This window comes from Anthonomus grandis, chromosome 22 (genome assembly GCF_022605725.1).
Source record: "Anthonomus grandis grandis chromosome 22, icAntGran1.3, whole genome shotgun sequence".
Lineage (NCBI taxonomy): Eukaryota > Metazoa > Arthropoda > Insecta > Coleoptera > Curculionidae > Anthonomus > Anthonomus grandis.
In genome coordinates, this window is record NC_065567.1 from 20,559,075 (window position 1) to 20,574,533 (window position 15,459).

The window sequence follows — 15,459 nt, forward strand, 5'->3', positions numbered from 1 at the left end:
CGTAACCTGGACGTAGTAATCGTCAGTGCGGGACTTATATGTGACCGGTGTAGTGAGAAGAAAACCATGGAGGTCTACCCTAGGTCCTCATGGTTTTTGCTGCTTCTTGGATTCACCCTTGTAGCTTACACCTTGCAGGGTACGTCTCAAGAAATTTTGCCAATTTTACACCCGCGTGTGTGAGTCACATTAGAGCGACTCTATTACCGCTAATGGTCCCTTAGTACCCCAGTGCTTTTAGTGATCACCGTGGTGATATCAAAAGAACGTGTCTTTCTAGTGTTTTTGGAAAATTCTAAATTATGTAATAAATTTTCTCGCAAGCGTATTTTGGTGGTGATATTATATGACATTACGTTATTTTTGGATCGGCAGGTTTCTAATAATAAAATTTATCACAAATAAACTGAAATTCGCTATAAATAACAACAATATTGCCTAAGTAATATTTCGATTTTATGCAACGTATATATAATTATCCTTTTTTGGTAAAAAATTATGAAATTAGGAAAATACACCAAGGGCACCAAACAAGGTTAAATGATTCGGAAATAGTGTGTTCGTGTGTGAGAGATATCGAAAGTGGTGTCAAATTCAAATGATTCTCAGTTGGAGCAAATATTAGTTGCCAGTGCCCACCAGTTTTTCAGTAACAGGCAAAACGCCAGATACCCTAGACTTGTTACTGATTTAGATCCCGACTCGAGCAGGCTTTCAATACCTGCCCTTGTTTTAATCTTGTGCAAAATTTTTTTCAAGGTTTTGATTTTTTTTTTGCTTGATTAATCATACGAGTTACATAATTAAAAAAAAAATCTTTATATATTGCTTCCAGTAATGAGCGTTTGCGTTCTCATAAGTAATTAATTTCTTATCATCCCTGAAAGCAATATTTGCTTGCTTATTTTGGTCATAATTTGAAGCAGAAAAATAAAATACCGACATGACAAAATATAATTCCTTGGAATCTATAAATTTTCTATTGAGTCTATCTGCAAGAAATAGTTAGTTTTTTCCGAACAGTTGAGTCAGAATATAGCCATTGAATCCTAATTGAAATATAGTGATCGCAGGGGAAAAAGAATTTTTGAATTTCCCGTATATTGAAAAAGGCAGCTTCTTCCATTCAATCCAAAATCATTAGTCCCTTTTTATTTAATAAATGATCAATTTTCCTGAAATCCAGAAAAAATCAATATTTACTTTCTTTCTCATCTGAATAAAAAGTAATATCTTGATAATATGGTAGTGTTACAAATATAGAAGTTTTGCTGACATTATCGTGAGAATCCATGAAAATACTTAAAAAAGTCTAGTCTATATGTGACTTGAATAAATAAATAATTTCCCATGAATTAAAAAAAAATTGGAAAGTTTTTGTTGCAATAATTCTAACTGTCTGGATTTCCAAATCTACTATCACTATAAACGTTGATAATATTGTGATCATACTAATATAAAGGTTTTGATTAAAACCCTTCGGAAATTTTCTATTTCAATGACTTCAACTATTTGCGATCATTATTTCTTTTCTTCCAGGCAGTTGAAGCATCAAATATATTTCCAATCAGATATAAAATGACAGATTAATTTGGTGATATTATATAGTCGTAATCCATGAAAATGCCTGAAAATCTCTAGTTTATATATGACCTGAATAAATGAATAATTTACCTGGAACCAATAAAAAATTGCGAATTTTGTGTTCCAATACGAATCATTATTTGTTTTTTTTTCAGGCTTGAATAAATAGTTAATATGCCTGGAATAGATAATCAATTTGGCCATTTGTTGTTGCAATGACTGTTACAAACTGCAAGAAAATGTTTTAATTTTTAAAATAATACTTCAACTGCCTTGAATCAATGACTAATTTTCCTGGAATCCCTAAGAAATGTCACCATTTGCAAGAAACCATTTTTTTTCCTCCGACCAAAAAATAGACGTGTAACATTATGTGAAATATATCAAAGACCCCTTTAAAAAATCTGGAAAACTTCTATTCTTACTAATAAAACTTCAAAAGTATCTTACTATTTAGCAAAAGTATCTTAATAAAACCTTATTTTGCTTAAATTCCAGAATGTCAACCTAGTCCTTAAGAACTTTATTTATGATAGGCGTGCATTAAAATTAGATAATAAATAGGGTCTTTCGGTATTAACTTCAAACAATATTAAAATTTCGATGGCTTTTTAACTGATTAACTTACTGGCAGGTATCCATATATAAACAGCTGTTGGATTAATGTATTATAGAGCTAACAACGCATAGATTTCTATTTTTGGAATTACTTTAAGTGATTTTTTTGCACATTTTTTTGACATATTTAATAAAAGTAACGTTCATGACCTCCATTTCGAAAAAGTCGACTGACGTAAGCGCCGTCCTGACTGATTTATAGATTTCAGTTAATATAATTTATATCTGAGATGAGTAAAAGTTAAATTTAACAAACTTTGTGCAAGTTAAATGTTTCGACTTTTTTCGACCTCTGAATTGAAATTAAAATAACAAATCGTATTGGTCTCAGGTAATTTAATTATCGATACTTTGTGGACGTTCTTAAAAAGTAACAAACATAAATCACGCACCCTATAAATAAATTAATTTGCTATTAATAAATCAAGATCCGTGCCAGCAAATAAAATGAGAGTTAATACATATTCTGAATAGTATTTTTTTTAGTTTTGAATACTTCAAATATCTTCTAGATTAGTTTTTAAAAATAGTCTTGGGTTCATTAAATAATTTAGGAATTTTGCACCCTCTATACTTAACGGATTGATATACATAAATTTAAAAAAAAATCGGACGAAGGTGAATAAAATCTTTTCATATTTGTCATGGCTCAGTGTCATTTGTCATTACGCATGTAATATAAATCTGATTTTCACGTTTTGTAGATTAAGAATCTCATGATATTAAAATCTTAATGAATTTCTTGATCTGATTCTTAGGTTTAATTAATTGAACACTTTACTCAGAACTCCTACTGTCTGATTACTGCTATACCATTCCGTCCTTTTAAAAGATCGAGGATCTTATTGTCTAAGATTACAATTTCTTTTACTTCTTAAGAAATATATATGATGCTCATTCAGATTTTCTCACAAACACCAAGTACTTCATAAGAACCAGAGCGTTAAGTAAGACTTCAGTTATAAATATCAGCACTTTAGAACATCATCATGATACTGGATATTCATATTCTTATAAAACTATTTTCACTCCATCAGATCTGCCAAAATTCCGACAGGACGTGAAGAGACTCACCTGTGAGGAGGATCTTAAGTTACACAAAATGTTGTGTAAAACATCGTCCAAATATAAAACTTAGTATATCATATTTCTGTTTATAATGTATACTACGTTTATAGGTCCGTAAATTACTGGTAGAAACTGTTAAGTGACAACCATAAGATAACCTATTCTAAAAATAACGTAAAAACAAGCAGTTGTTATAGTTTAAGCTACCCACATTCGAAAATGCGATCCTATTCACGAAAGCTCACATAAACATTCCAGGTTTTTTAGCAATTGTTTGTTTGTCAGACTTCCAGCATGTCTATATGTTGCTTGTTAATGAATCTTCCATTTATGTAATTAGAACGAATGCGTACTAAGAAGTTTTAAGTCATTGCTAATGTTCCAGTGGAGCAATTAATAAAATACAATTTTCTGGTAAATGACCTTTGCTTTCATTGTAACAATACTACCCTGTTCAGGCATAAAATATTTTGGCGCGTGGAGGGGTCAGTATCAAAAAAACCAAATTTTGCTATATATTAATAAATGTCATTTATAAATGAAGTTTCTAAAATATGACACGATCAAATAACAGACATACCCATAAGTTTATTATTAACACCTATTTTTTCAGCGGTGAATCACATTCGTCGATTATGAACCGACCGTAGGAGCATCGCCAAAAATTATCGCATATTGTTTGTTCATTAAATGTCGCACAGATTTTAACCCAGTTTTAATGAGATGAGGTTATATGGACACACAAGCCTTAAGTATGATCACGAATACTAAGTTTTCGTTCCGTTTCGTTCGTTTTATCGAATTACTCGCTTCCCGAATAATCAATTCCTCAAACAATCAGTTTTCTCGAAACCTTTTTGCCGCATATTATTTGTCCCGATCAACTTTTAATTAAGAAAAATGCCTGTTTCTATTGGCTCTCGAGTAATTTAAAAGTTCAGGTGACATTCTTTTTATTAAAATAGTGCTTCAGGAAAAATTCTATTTAATTGCAATTCGGAAACTGATATTCGAGAAAATGACTGGGAATCCTCCATCTGTTAATTAATTTAAGGTTGCTACACGTCAAGATGTCACTCTTATGAGAAATTTGAAGACTCAATTTCTGATAGCAGAGGTGAGATTTCGGAGGTTAAAGACTTAGTTCCTTAATGCTTTTTTCTGCATTCTTATCAGCAGTTCTTCCAAAAGTTGTTATCATTCTTCTCTGTTAATCTTTCTGTTCATATTTTTTTTTATTTATATTCTTTCTTGCTGTTTCCGTCAATCTTCCTCGTGGTGATGTTATTTTTTTTGCTCGTTCATACATTAAAAACCCTCCAAGGTCTTATGCTAAAACCACAATCATTGTGATCATCCATAAACATGAATCTTCAAGGGAGAAGAGGAACTCTGACGAAGCAAAAATCTTCATTTAATAAAAAAACGCAATTCAATTTCAGATTTTTTTTCTCTAATCCATTTTTTCGTAATGGCGTTTAGCTGTTGATCATTTATAAAAAAAAAGGACAAGAATGGGGGTCCACTTTGTCACCAAGAGAGAGGGACAAATCAGACGCAAATCAGCGTTACGTAGTTTTTGCGATGATCCCATCTAAAATTTCACTAATAAAGGGCTCTCTTAATAAAACTGGTGTGTGACTCGTAATATAAGTTCTTCGCTTTTTTAATGTTCTAAATATATTATTCCTTCTTCTACACAACTCAGTGATTTTTGGACTTGACTAATTTTTAATCATCAATCGTTTTCTACTGCTCACTTCTTTTAGATGATGCTGAGAAAGACAAAATTTGCATTATAACCAAAAATCTGTACATTTCAGCTTTTTAATCACAATTACCTTTTTTCAGAAAGCAGTGATTGTCCAAAACCCGAAGATGTCTCGTGTACAAGTGGAACCAAGTGCAACGTCAACGAAGACTGCCAGAGCAAGGAAATCTGCTGTTCGAATGCCTGCTATACGAAACGATGCGTATCTGTTACGAAAGGTATGAAATCGTAAAAGTTTTATGGCACCATTAAGGTTAATTAACTCAAGAACACTTCATCAATATCTATAATGCTTTCACAGTTAATAATTCTAATCATTTCAAGTCGTTAAGATTTTATTTAATTATGATTTAAAAATACTCGGGATTCTCTAATTTTGATTGATAATTTAGTGGCAAATTTTAAAATTTTCAATGCAAATATCTCTGAAACTAAAAAAGTTAGAAAAGCGCAATGTGGTACAAATGTTATACAGGTTGGGGGAACTACAACCACCATATTTTGGTTATAGGGTGAGTCACCCCTTGGGCCCGATGCACCCCAACCCCAAAATTTGATATGGCACCATCCCTTTTGTGATAACTCAAATTAAAGGTCTTTTGGAGTAGTATTCACCTGCAGATTTTTCCTAAATTTTAAAAGTTAAATAAAATAAACTCGGTTTTTATGAAGTGTTATTTTATTTTATTAGATGCTTAAAATGTATTCCATTTTGGGCTGAGCAAAATTATAATCTATTTTCAAACTCATTTCGCACATTTTGAAACACTCTTCTTGGAATAGATGCACATTCTGTAATAATCCGTTGCCGAAGATCATCGAGTGAGCCGGTTGCGTTTTAAACACAACACTTTTAAGTGACCCTAGAGAAAAAAGTCGAGGGATGTTAGATCTAGTGATCTCGCCGGTCATTCCATTGGACCTCTTCTCCCAATCCACTGATCGAGAAACGCATCATGTAAAAATTTCCTCACAGGAAAAACATCAGTCGCGTGGCGCTCCATCTAGTTGAAAATGTAATAATTCTTCGTTTAGGTTCCTTCCTAGATTTTAAATAATAATATTCTATTGTATTTCTAACTATTTCTTTAACAAGTTTAGGTTGAATGGTGGTTTCCAACATTTCCAAGTAAGTTGAACCATTAAAAAATAGAAGCCCGACAATAGTATCACCCAATATTGCCGCCTACACATTGATTTTTTTGAATACTGTGTGTGTCCTTCACTGAAAACATGCGGATTTTCACCAGTGTCTACACTTGTGTTTATTTACAGAACCATTTAAAGAAAACGTGCATTCGTCGATAAAACAAATATATTTTACCAACTCAGGAGTAATACGTAATTTTTCTGTGATTCCCTTGGAAAATTCTATTTTGTGGAAATCATACAGAGGTTCTAACAGAGGCCTAAGATCTCCAATTATCCCTGAAAACCCTATGACATAATTTTTCCATATTTTTATCAAGTTTACTCTTAAGTTTACTTTACTGAATTTAGTGATCTGTCTCATCCAGACTATTAAGGCTTGACTAATTCCAGGCTGATTTTCGAGCGGCCATTTTATAATTATTTTGAGCAAAAATGATTTATTCATAGGTATACAGATACACAAAACAGAGCGATTATTATGATATTAGAATTACATAAAACCTTTTTGTCGTGCGAGCCAACATTTTTCGGTTTTTACAAACAAAAAGCTATTTTTATATATTGGAAAATAAAAGAAAGGCCGAGCGGAAAAGTGACGAGTTGAATCGGAATAAATTTTAAAAGACCACTGACGCGTCCATTAGCATTGAAGCAGCCGCGAAATATTCTATTTCTTAGCATTTAAATATACTTTGCCATATTTTTTTTTGTTTCCACGATGTTATTTTAGGAACGGAGACAGTGGCGGAACGCTTTTACTCCAAATTCCATTGCACATCATCTATACATATCCGATACAGTTTCCATAAAACAGGAAGTATTTTCATCATGTTTCCATCATAGTCTTCAAGCAGATAACCATTTTGTCAACACCTTGCATATTTTTCTATTTTTTGCTACATGCCAAGCTTAAATCACTAAATTACATAAACTTGATAAATTCGGATACCTCGATTGAAACTGCAATGCGATAGAAACTCAAAAAATCGAAAAAAAATACACCCATCTGAACTTCAGTTTGTTTATGTTGAAGGTGAAGCTGACGGACCAACCGAAACCGACTGCCGACCTTACATCGAGAAAGCTCTTAAGGAGCTTGAGATTGGTGAGGGCGGGCTAGTGCAGAAAGAACTCCCAAAGGACAAAGACGAATCCGTTGAGGATATTCCGACCGTAGAAATCACCGACGACTCCAGCCGCCAGGAGGAAGATGATGGTGGAGCTGCTGCAGCAAGTCACGAAACCGATGGCGAAGACGACGGGAGCGTGGAGCAGGTACAGCCAGAAGCTGTACAAGGGGTATGGAGTTTCCAAATTATAGTCAAATAATAAAATAATTTTCATTTTAGAGCACTCCAGAAGATGAGAAAGAGGAAGACTCAGGCGAAACACCCGACGAAAAGGTAACAGAACCTCAACATTAAGCAAGTTAAAAAAATAATTATATTTAATACTATATAGGAAGTAGAACAAAGCGATGAAAAAGACGATGAACAAGACGAAGAAGAAACGAACCCTCAATCCGTTGAGGAACCTGCAGAGCAAGTAGAGGAATCGGTAGAGCAAGTGGAGGTCCAACAAGAGGCGGCAAGCCAAGAAACTTCTGAAAATCTAGACGAGCCAGTCCAAGTGTTAAGGCAAGAAACTCCAGACATTGCTATCGAAGAAGCTCCAATTCAAATGGCTGCAAGTCCTGAAGAAGCAAGTATAGAACAACCTCAGACTGCGAGCGCTGAAGAACAAGAGCAAAGCGAGGAAGTGGAAAAAGATACAACTCAAGAAGCTGAAAGTGACGAAGCAAAAGAAACAGAAACTGCACAGTCAGAAGAACAATCAGCTGAAGCAGTTGCCGAAAGTAAAGAAGAGGAGCCTATAGAAGAAGAAAAATCAGCTGAAGAAGCAGCTACTGAAAAAGTCGCTTCAGCGGAAACAGAGGGAACTGAAGCCACTGAAGAAAGCGCCGAGGGTATAACAATCTCTTAATTAAGGTTTTATTTTATTTAAATGTTCCGTATTTCCTAGAGGACGGATGTCCTTCACCAGCAGAAGTTTCATGCACAGAAGGGGACCTGTGCTCAAAGCACCGGCACTGTGGTGACGACCAAATCTGCTGCCCCAACAAATGCTACAGGAAGCGTTGCACTCAAGGCTCAGTATCCCAACAAGAACGCGATGCAGAATCAGAATCTGTTGAATCAACTGAAGCCCAAAGTGAAGAACAGCAGTTTAGAAGACCAGGTATCAGAAATCAAACTATTCTATATTCTATATTAATGTTCCTTCAATATTTTTTTAGAAACAGGCTGCCCACCAGCAAACGAAGTGTCATGCGCTGGCGGTGAACTGTGTAGTAAACACCGTCAATGTGGAGAAGATCAGATTTGCTGTCCTAACAAATGCTATAGGCGTAGATGTATACCAGGCACAGCCACATCCGAAGAACTAGCGGCAGAATCTGAAGAGTCCGTTGAGGATTCTAAAGAAGTAGAGTCTGCAGAAAAAGTTGTCGAAGTTCGAACCGGTAGGAAATTCATTCTCTTTTATACGTGTGAAATAATTATATAATATTCTTGCTTTAGAATCTGGTTGCCCTGATCCCAGCGAGGTTTCATGTAAAGAGGGAGCCTTCTGTAGTAAACACAAGCATTGTAGCACCAACGAAATTTGCTGCCCGAACAAATGCTACAGAAAACGTTGTACTCCAGGCACCCCAACTGATGCGGAACTTGCAGCAGAATCAGAATTAGAAGACTCTGAAGAAGAGGAGGCTCCCAAATTAGTGGTTCCTAGAAAGGATGTAGGTTGTCCAGACCGAAGTGATATCCCATGTGGTGGAGAAAAATGTGGAAAGAACAGACATTGCAGTACTGGTGAAATTTGTTGCGCAAACAAATGCTATAGAAAAGTATGCGTTGAAGGTACTCCCGACTCTCAGGAACAAGAAGACGAATCGACTGAAGAAGATAAGCAGGAAAGTGCCGAAGCACTTGCTGAGTCAGAGGAAGAAGAAGGTTGTCCTTCACCTGAAAAGGTATCTTGCAAAGAAGGTCAAATGTGTGGAAACGACGACGACTGCAGCAGTGAAGAGATTTGTTGTCCAAATAAATGTTATAACAAACGTTGCATTCCAGGTACACTCATTAATAAAATGTACATTTTAAACATGATGAATCTAATTTTTTATTAGGTAAGAAAGACGCTGCAAGTGCTGAAGAAGCAGAACCAATAAAACCAGTTAAAGCAGCTGAAGCGAAGAAAGTTGAAAAGAAGGAAGAAGAGAAGCCAAAACTCGTAACTGTACCGGTATCTCCATCAGTGCCTGTAAAGAAGCGAGAGGAGAGGGAGATTAAGAGGCCTGAGGTAAAGAAATCTGAAGAGAAAAAGGAAAAGGTCAAAGCAACGTTCAGGCCTATAAGCGTCGTCGAGCCAGAGATCCCACCTGAAACTGAAGAGGATGAAAGCTTGGAAAAAGGTAATAGCATAAATATGTTTAAAGCATCTTTATCAAAATAGCTTAATAATATAGGTGCTGAAGCCCCAGTTGAAGAACTTTCCCAGGACACTGATATTCCTACCGACCTAAGGTCAAGGGATCACGTCGAACATTTATTAAAACTTGATCAAGAATCGAAAAATCTTGAAGCTGTTCAAAATCGGGTCTATGAAAGCACCTTAAAAGAACTGAAACGACTCTATGAAAACGCTATAAAACCGTTGGAGGTTTTGTACAAATACAGAGATCTAAGCAACCGACATTTCGGAGATGCTGAAATATTTTCGAAACCCCTTGTGTTGTTTATGGGACCATGGAGTGGAGGGAAATCTTCCATTATTAATTATCTAATTAATAATGAGTATAATGAAACCTCGTTGCGGACAGGTAATAATCTACCTAATGTGGATGTAATAAGTTCTTAATCCGTTTTTTTAGGTGCTGAACCTTCACCAGCATATTTCAATATCCTAATGCATGGAGAAGAACCAGAAATCATTGATGGGACTGAACTAGCAGCAGATTTTACCTTTTCTGGACTTCAAAAGTTCGGTCAGGGGCTAGAGGAACGACTTCGAGGAGTTAAGCTTCCTTCCAAGCTACTAGAAAAAGTAAATATCGTAGAAATTCCCGGAATCTTGGAGGTTAGAAAGCAAGTTTCCAGGGTGTTTCCATTCAATGATGCTTGTCAGTGGTTCATTGACAGGGCAGATATTATTTTCTTGGTTTATGATCCTTCCAAGTTAGATGTTGGTCCTGAGACAGAAGCTATATTAGATCAACTTAAAGGAAGAGAGCATCAGGTAAAATTAATAATTTATTGAAGTTCCTTAGGTGACCACAATATATATTTTATTTTAGACAAGAATTCTTTTAAACAAAGCGGATCAAGTAAAACCAGAAGAGTTGATGAGAGTCCAAGGAGCATTGATTTGGAATATTTCCCCTTTGATGTCATCACCACAGCCTCCAGTGATGTATACGACTTCCTTGTGGTCCAGGCCCTACGAACCCTGGGCGCCAGCAAGGTTACTACAATCTCAGGAAAGGGCGTTTTTGAGAGATCTTAAGACCGCCATTGATAGACGCGTTGAAAATAAAATTGCTAGCGCACGAAGATTTGCAGTAAGAACATCAAAACATTTTCTCTCTAAAAATTCTTTATGGTATTTTGTTTTTAAGGTACGTGTAAGGAACCACGCCAAGATGGTAGACTGTTACTTAACGACATACTACAACCATAAGTCTGTGTTTGGTAATCGTAAGCAGGTAGCGAACGAGATTATTGAACATCCTCAAGATTACCATATTTACGAAGGGTTATCAACGCTTACTAATATATCCAGATACGACTTGCCTGACCCAGAGGTCTACAGGGACTTTTTCAAGTTAAATCCTTTATATGAGTTCCAACAACTCAGCGCTACGTGTACTTATTTCCGAGGTTGTCCGATAAACAGGCTAGATATTGCAATAGCTTACGACCTTCCAGAACTTGTGGGTACCTACAAAAGGAATTTGGAAGAGGCAATAGAGATGGCAAAGAACCCTCCTAAAGAGACAGAGCCTGCACCAAAAAAAGCTAAAAAATCTGCACCTGGAAGTTGAAATGTCAAAACAGTAAATCAAAAGAATGAACTAAGAACATGCCCTCATGAGGGAGATTAAAATTCCTAGGAACCAAAATAAAGTCAGTGCTGCCATTAGAAGTTAATAAGTACCATAAAAGAACTGAAATAGTGTGCACATAATTTCATAATTGTATATAGGTCTATCAAAAGTAGTGAAACGTCATGTTACATACTTTCTGATTGAACTGTATATTTTAAGACTTATCTCAGCCATGCCATTTGCTTGCCTTGCCCTGCTGTTTGTTGATCGCATTTAAAGTATCATGCATTCGGAGTGTTTATATAAAAATATAAAATATAGTCCAAAGAGAGTGGATTCTACCGTGCGTTACACATATTTTTAAGCACGTGCGTTAATCGAAGAAAATCTCATTTCTCCAATTAATGCCGCTAAGCTTAAAACTGGGTGTACAATTTCTTACTAAACTGTTAATTAGCTAGGAAATATTTAAAAAATTGAATAAACTCCACTGCGTATGAGTGATAAAAAATGTAATAATGGAACCAAAAGTTCCCGCAGCGGAGCTAATTCATCATTAGCTCATAGCTATAAGAGGTCAGTTTTTATAGTTTTCATGTCACTGTCTAAAAGTTTTTTTTTAGGAGAGGTTGTGTAAGCAACCTAGAATACAGGACCATATTCTGTGATAGCTCTAACGAAAGACACTTTTAGAAGTGACAAGCATTATAAATCTAAACCTCAAATATAACATAGACCCCACTGCTAAATTATTTGACAAAAAACATGAGCGCTCACCAATAAATAAATATATTATTTAATAATATAACAGTCACCAACAAATAATTCAGCAATGGCCTCAACTGTACAGAGACTTTATGATTACCCTTGTAGATTATTTAAGTATAATTAGTTAGTTTTCTTTTTTGTTTAATTTATGTTACGAAAACGAATGGTGTATGAAGACAGTTCTATGATAAGAAAAACAAAATATGTATTTTAAAGGTAAATAAACGTATTTTAATTTTTATTGACTGGTTTTTATGCATTTATCATAATTTATTAGAACTTTAAATTATCTTTTTTTAATTAATTGTTTAATGTTTTTTCAATTAATTAAAAACCTATGAATAGCCAGTTTATTAGAAAAATTCAGAACAACTCAAGTTCTTCAATTCAAGAAGCTCAAGTTCGTTACAGGTAGTCCAACGTGAAACCAAGATAACTTATTAACATTTCCATGTTCTTTGGCCTTATCAGAGGCTTTTGGTGAGGCTCCAGAAATTTATCAAGATTCTTAAGTGAACTTATGGTCCTTCAACGAAAGTTCCAATCAACGAAATTCATTTACTTATCAGTCGTTTTTTGAGACTGAACTCGAGTTTCCTATACTGCCTCTTAGAATGTCTAGAAGTTCGGATATTCTGCAAAAAAATTCTTCATTAATTTCAGATAAGGATGAGAAAAGCTCAAGCTTTTTCCAAGATCTGAAACTAAGTTAACTCAGTTGCATTTCTGTTATTTGGCCTCTGATAACTCCTTATGTGAATTTTTATTCCTGTCAGTACAATCAACAGAATTAATTCAACAGTCATCAGAATTAGACTATAATAGTCTGATATATAGTATAAACTGATAGTACATGCAGGTTTTCACTTTTCTACTCGAAAAGTAAATGGGGATTTAAGAAATAAATTGTTTTTTTTTTTATAAAAAGCAGTGGCGTACCATTTTTTAACGCTTTAAACAAATAATTAAAAGTCAAAAACTTTCAATCTTACGAGGGGTCAGCGCAAGAAGAAAAATAAATTAGAGATCTTAAAAATGGTACATTTTGACTTCTTATTACTACTGAAGAGCAGGTTTTCAATATTATTCTTAAAATAAAATCTAAAGATTTTATTACTGATAACCTTAATATAGCCTCATAATTCCTTATTTAACTGATATAATAATTAACTCCTATTCTCCCAAATCGTGGAAAATTGCAAATTTAACGCCTCTGCCCAACATAAATAATTCCACCGACTATCGTCACTTGCGCGCAATATCTATTTTGCCTTTTCTTTAAAAAAATATTAGAATAAGTTGTGGAACATCAGATCAAATTATTTTTGAGGGAAACTGATATTCTTTCAAACAATGTGGGTTTGGATATAAAGTGGATGATATCGTCAATGCTCAAGATCATAACCTTATTTTATTAGATTACACTAAATCATTTGATATGATAAACTATTGCTCCCAATCTTACGTTATATTGGTTTTGATGAGTCTCTCACCGAACTTATTTTATCCTTTTTAAGTAATAGGACACACAGGGTGCCATAATTTCAGACTTACAAAAAATGACTGTTGCAGTTGCTCAGGGCTCAATAGACTGTTTAATTTAATACACCTATATTGTGGATTTTTGGCATAAGAACATTAAAAGGTCATGCGTAAAAAAAACTCAAAATAAATAAAATAGAAAGGCATTTTTTTAAATACTTTCAATTATATTTAGCCTCAATAATGTAGAATACAGTAACATACATTTATAATCATAAAAAACAAAGGTGGTTTATGTAATCTATACAGTTTCATTATAATAATTATATTGGGAAGAAACATCATTGACTCAATGGAATATTCTGAGAAACATGTTTTGATTTACAAAATATATTATATATCAACTATATATAATTTTAACATAAGGATTAAAAGCGGTCTTTTTATACTTTATTGCAAAGATCTTACGTCGTACCGCCCCAATTGAATTTGTGCAAAAGGCATGTGCAGAATTATAGCAATTTTACGTATTTAAAAATACATGAAAAATTATTTTTAAACATTCTAAACTGGAAGTATTGTTTAAAAACTTTTTTCATTTTAAGAAAATATAATATATATCTTATAACCCATTTAACACTATAAGACTTATAAGTTTATACGGAATATACCCTAAATTTCCATTGGAATTTTCAAATGAAAGCCAAACCATTATGATCTTACAGTATAATTTGGACCTTAAATGGCTTTGCAAAACTCCGATAAAATGTATGAATTCATTTTCTTAAAGTACATCTTTCATCGTCACATAGAAGTTTCACAAAACAATGTTGTAAAAAATGCCTAAACTTGCCCCCCAGGTATCTTAAGACCTGCTAGCGCGCCTAAAAAGAAATAAAATACATCGCGCATCGCCATCATTTGTATTGTCTTGTAGTAAAACCTCGGCGATAAGTCGCAAGAGCAGTCTGTTGAAATATTGCTTGCAATAATTATATGAATGGCATATCTGAATGCTATATCGGTATCAGGCTGATTATTTACATTTCGACTAATCAGTTTTATGTTGAAAAGACCTGCTTCATCATAAATATACAAAAACTTTTCTAATGCCCCAGTTTATTCATCCATTTTCGCATAACGCAGGATATTTGAAATTAAGAAGTTCTTTTGCAGCTTGCTTGGAAGGAGTTGCGAACATTTATTATCTAAGACACAGGGAACGAGGATTGGATTTTCACTCATTTTCCAATTATAAGCAGTTCCTATTACTTTAAATATTGCTGACATATATTGGTCCCAACAATGAATTGAAAGACCTATTAATAACAACCAACTTGTTAAAAGGTAAGAAGTTGTGATTTAATAAGAACAGGCACCAGAATTTTAAGGAGCTTGGCAGATTGAAAAACTAGTGAAAACTCATGCACGTTTGTCCCTGCTGTATAGCTTTTAATTAAAAAATAGAGTACAATACCACCAAAACCAGAAAAAACAACCGGGGGAATTTTTAATACGCTGATTTTATTATACTGGTGGTACTGAACCAAATATATTTTGGTGGGCTGTTAAAGGCACGAAAGCATAGTATTGGCGCTGATATATAACAGCGCAGGTCAAAAAATGGGCTATTTGGATTTATCTTAAGGATTTCTTTAGCATCTTGCCGCTATTTTGACTTGAGCTGTGTTGTACCAATGTTCGAATAAATTATGATGAAACCTAAATGGTAATACCTGTATGTTGTATGAGCACATCAACGGTTACAATACATAACTGTATGAAAAACATTTCTATTATTTAACACACATAAAGTAACATCAAGGGGGACACCTGTATTTTTTATATAACAATGTTTGTATCCTATATAATAATGTTTTCCCCGAAACTATTACGAAAATCCTAAACATTT

At 34.2% G+C, this 15,459-nt stretch overlaps 1 protein-coding gene across 1 annotated transcript; it reads left to right on the forward strand.

The window, feature by feature from the left end:
• On the forward strand, window positions 1-12,306 carry LOC126748722 (AT-rich interactive domain-containing protein 4B). Its single transcript, XM_050458115.1, has 13 exons — window positions 1-139; window positions 5,122-5,259; window positions 7,227-7,492; window positions 7,543-7,596; window positions 7,655-8,159; window positions 8,216-8,431; window positions 8,490-8,714; window positions 8,773-9,324; window positions 9,381-9,665; window positions 9,720-10,073; window positions 10,125-10,489; window positions 10,548-10,811; window positions 10,869-12,306. Exons 1-13 carry the CDS (start codon window positions 67-69, stop codon window positions 11,292-11,294), a joined length of 3,723 nt encoding a protein of 1,240 aa, XP_050314072.1. The 5' UTR covers window positions 1-66; the 3' UTR covers window positions 11,295-12,306.
• Window positions 12,307-15,459: the final 3,153 nt, after the last annotated feature.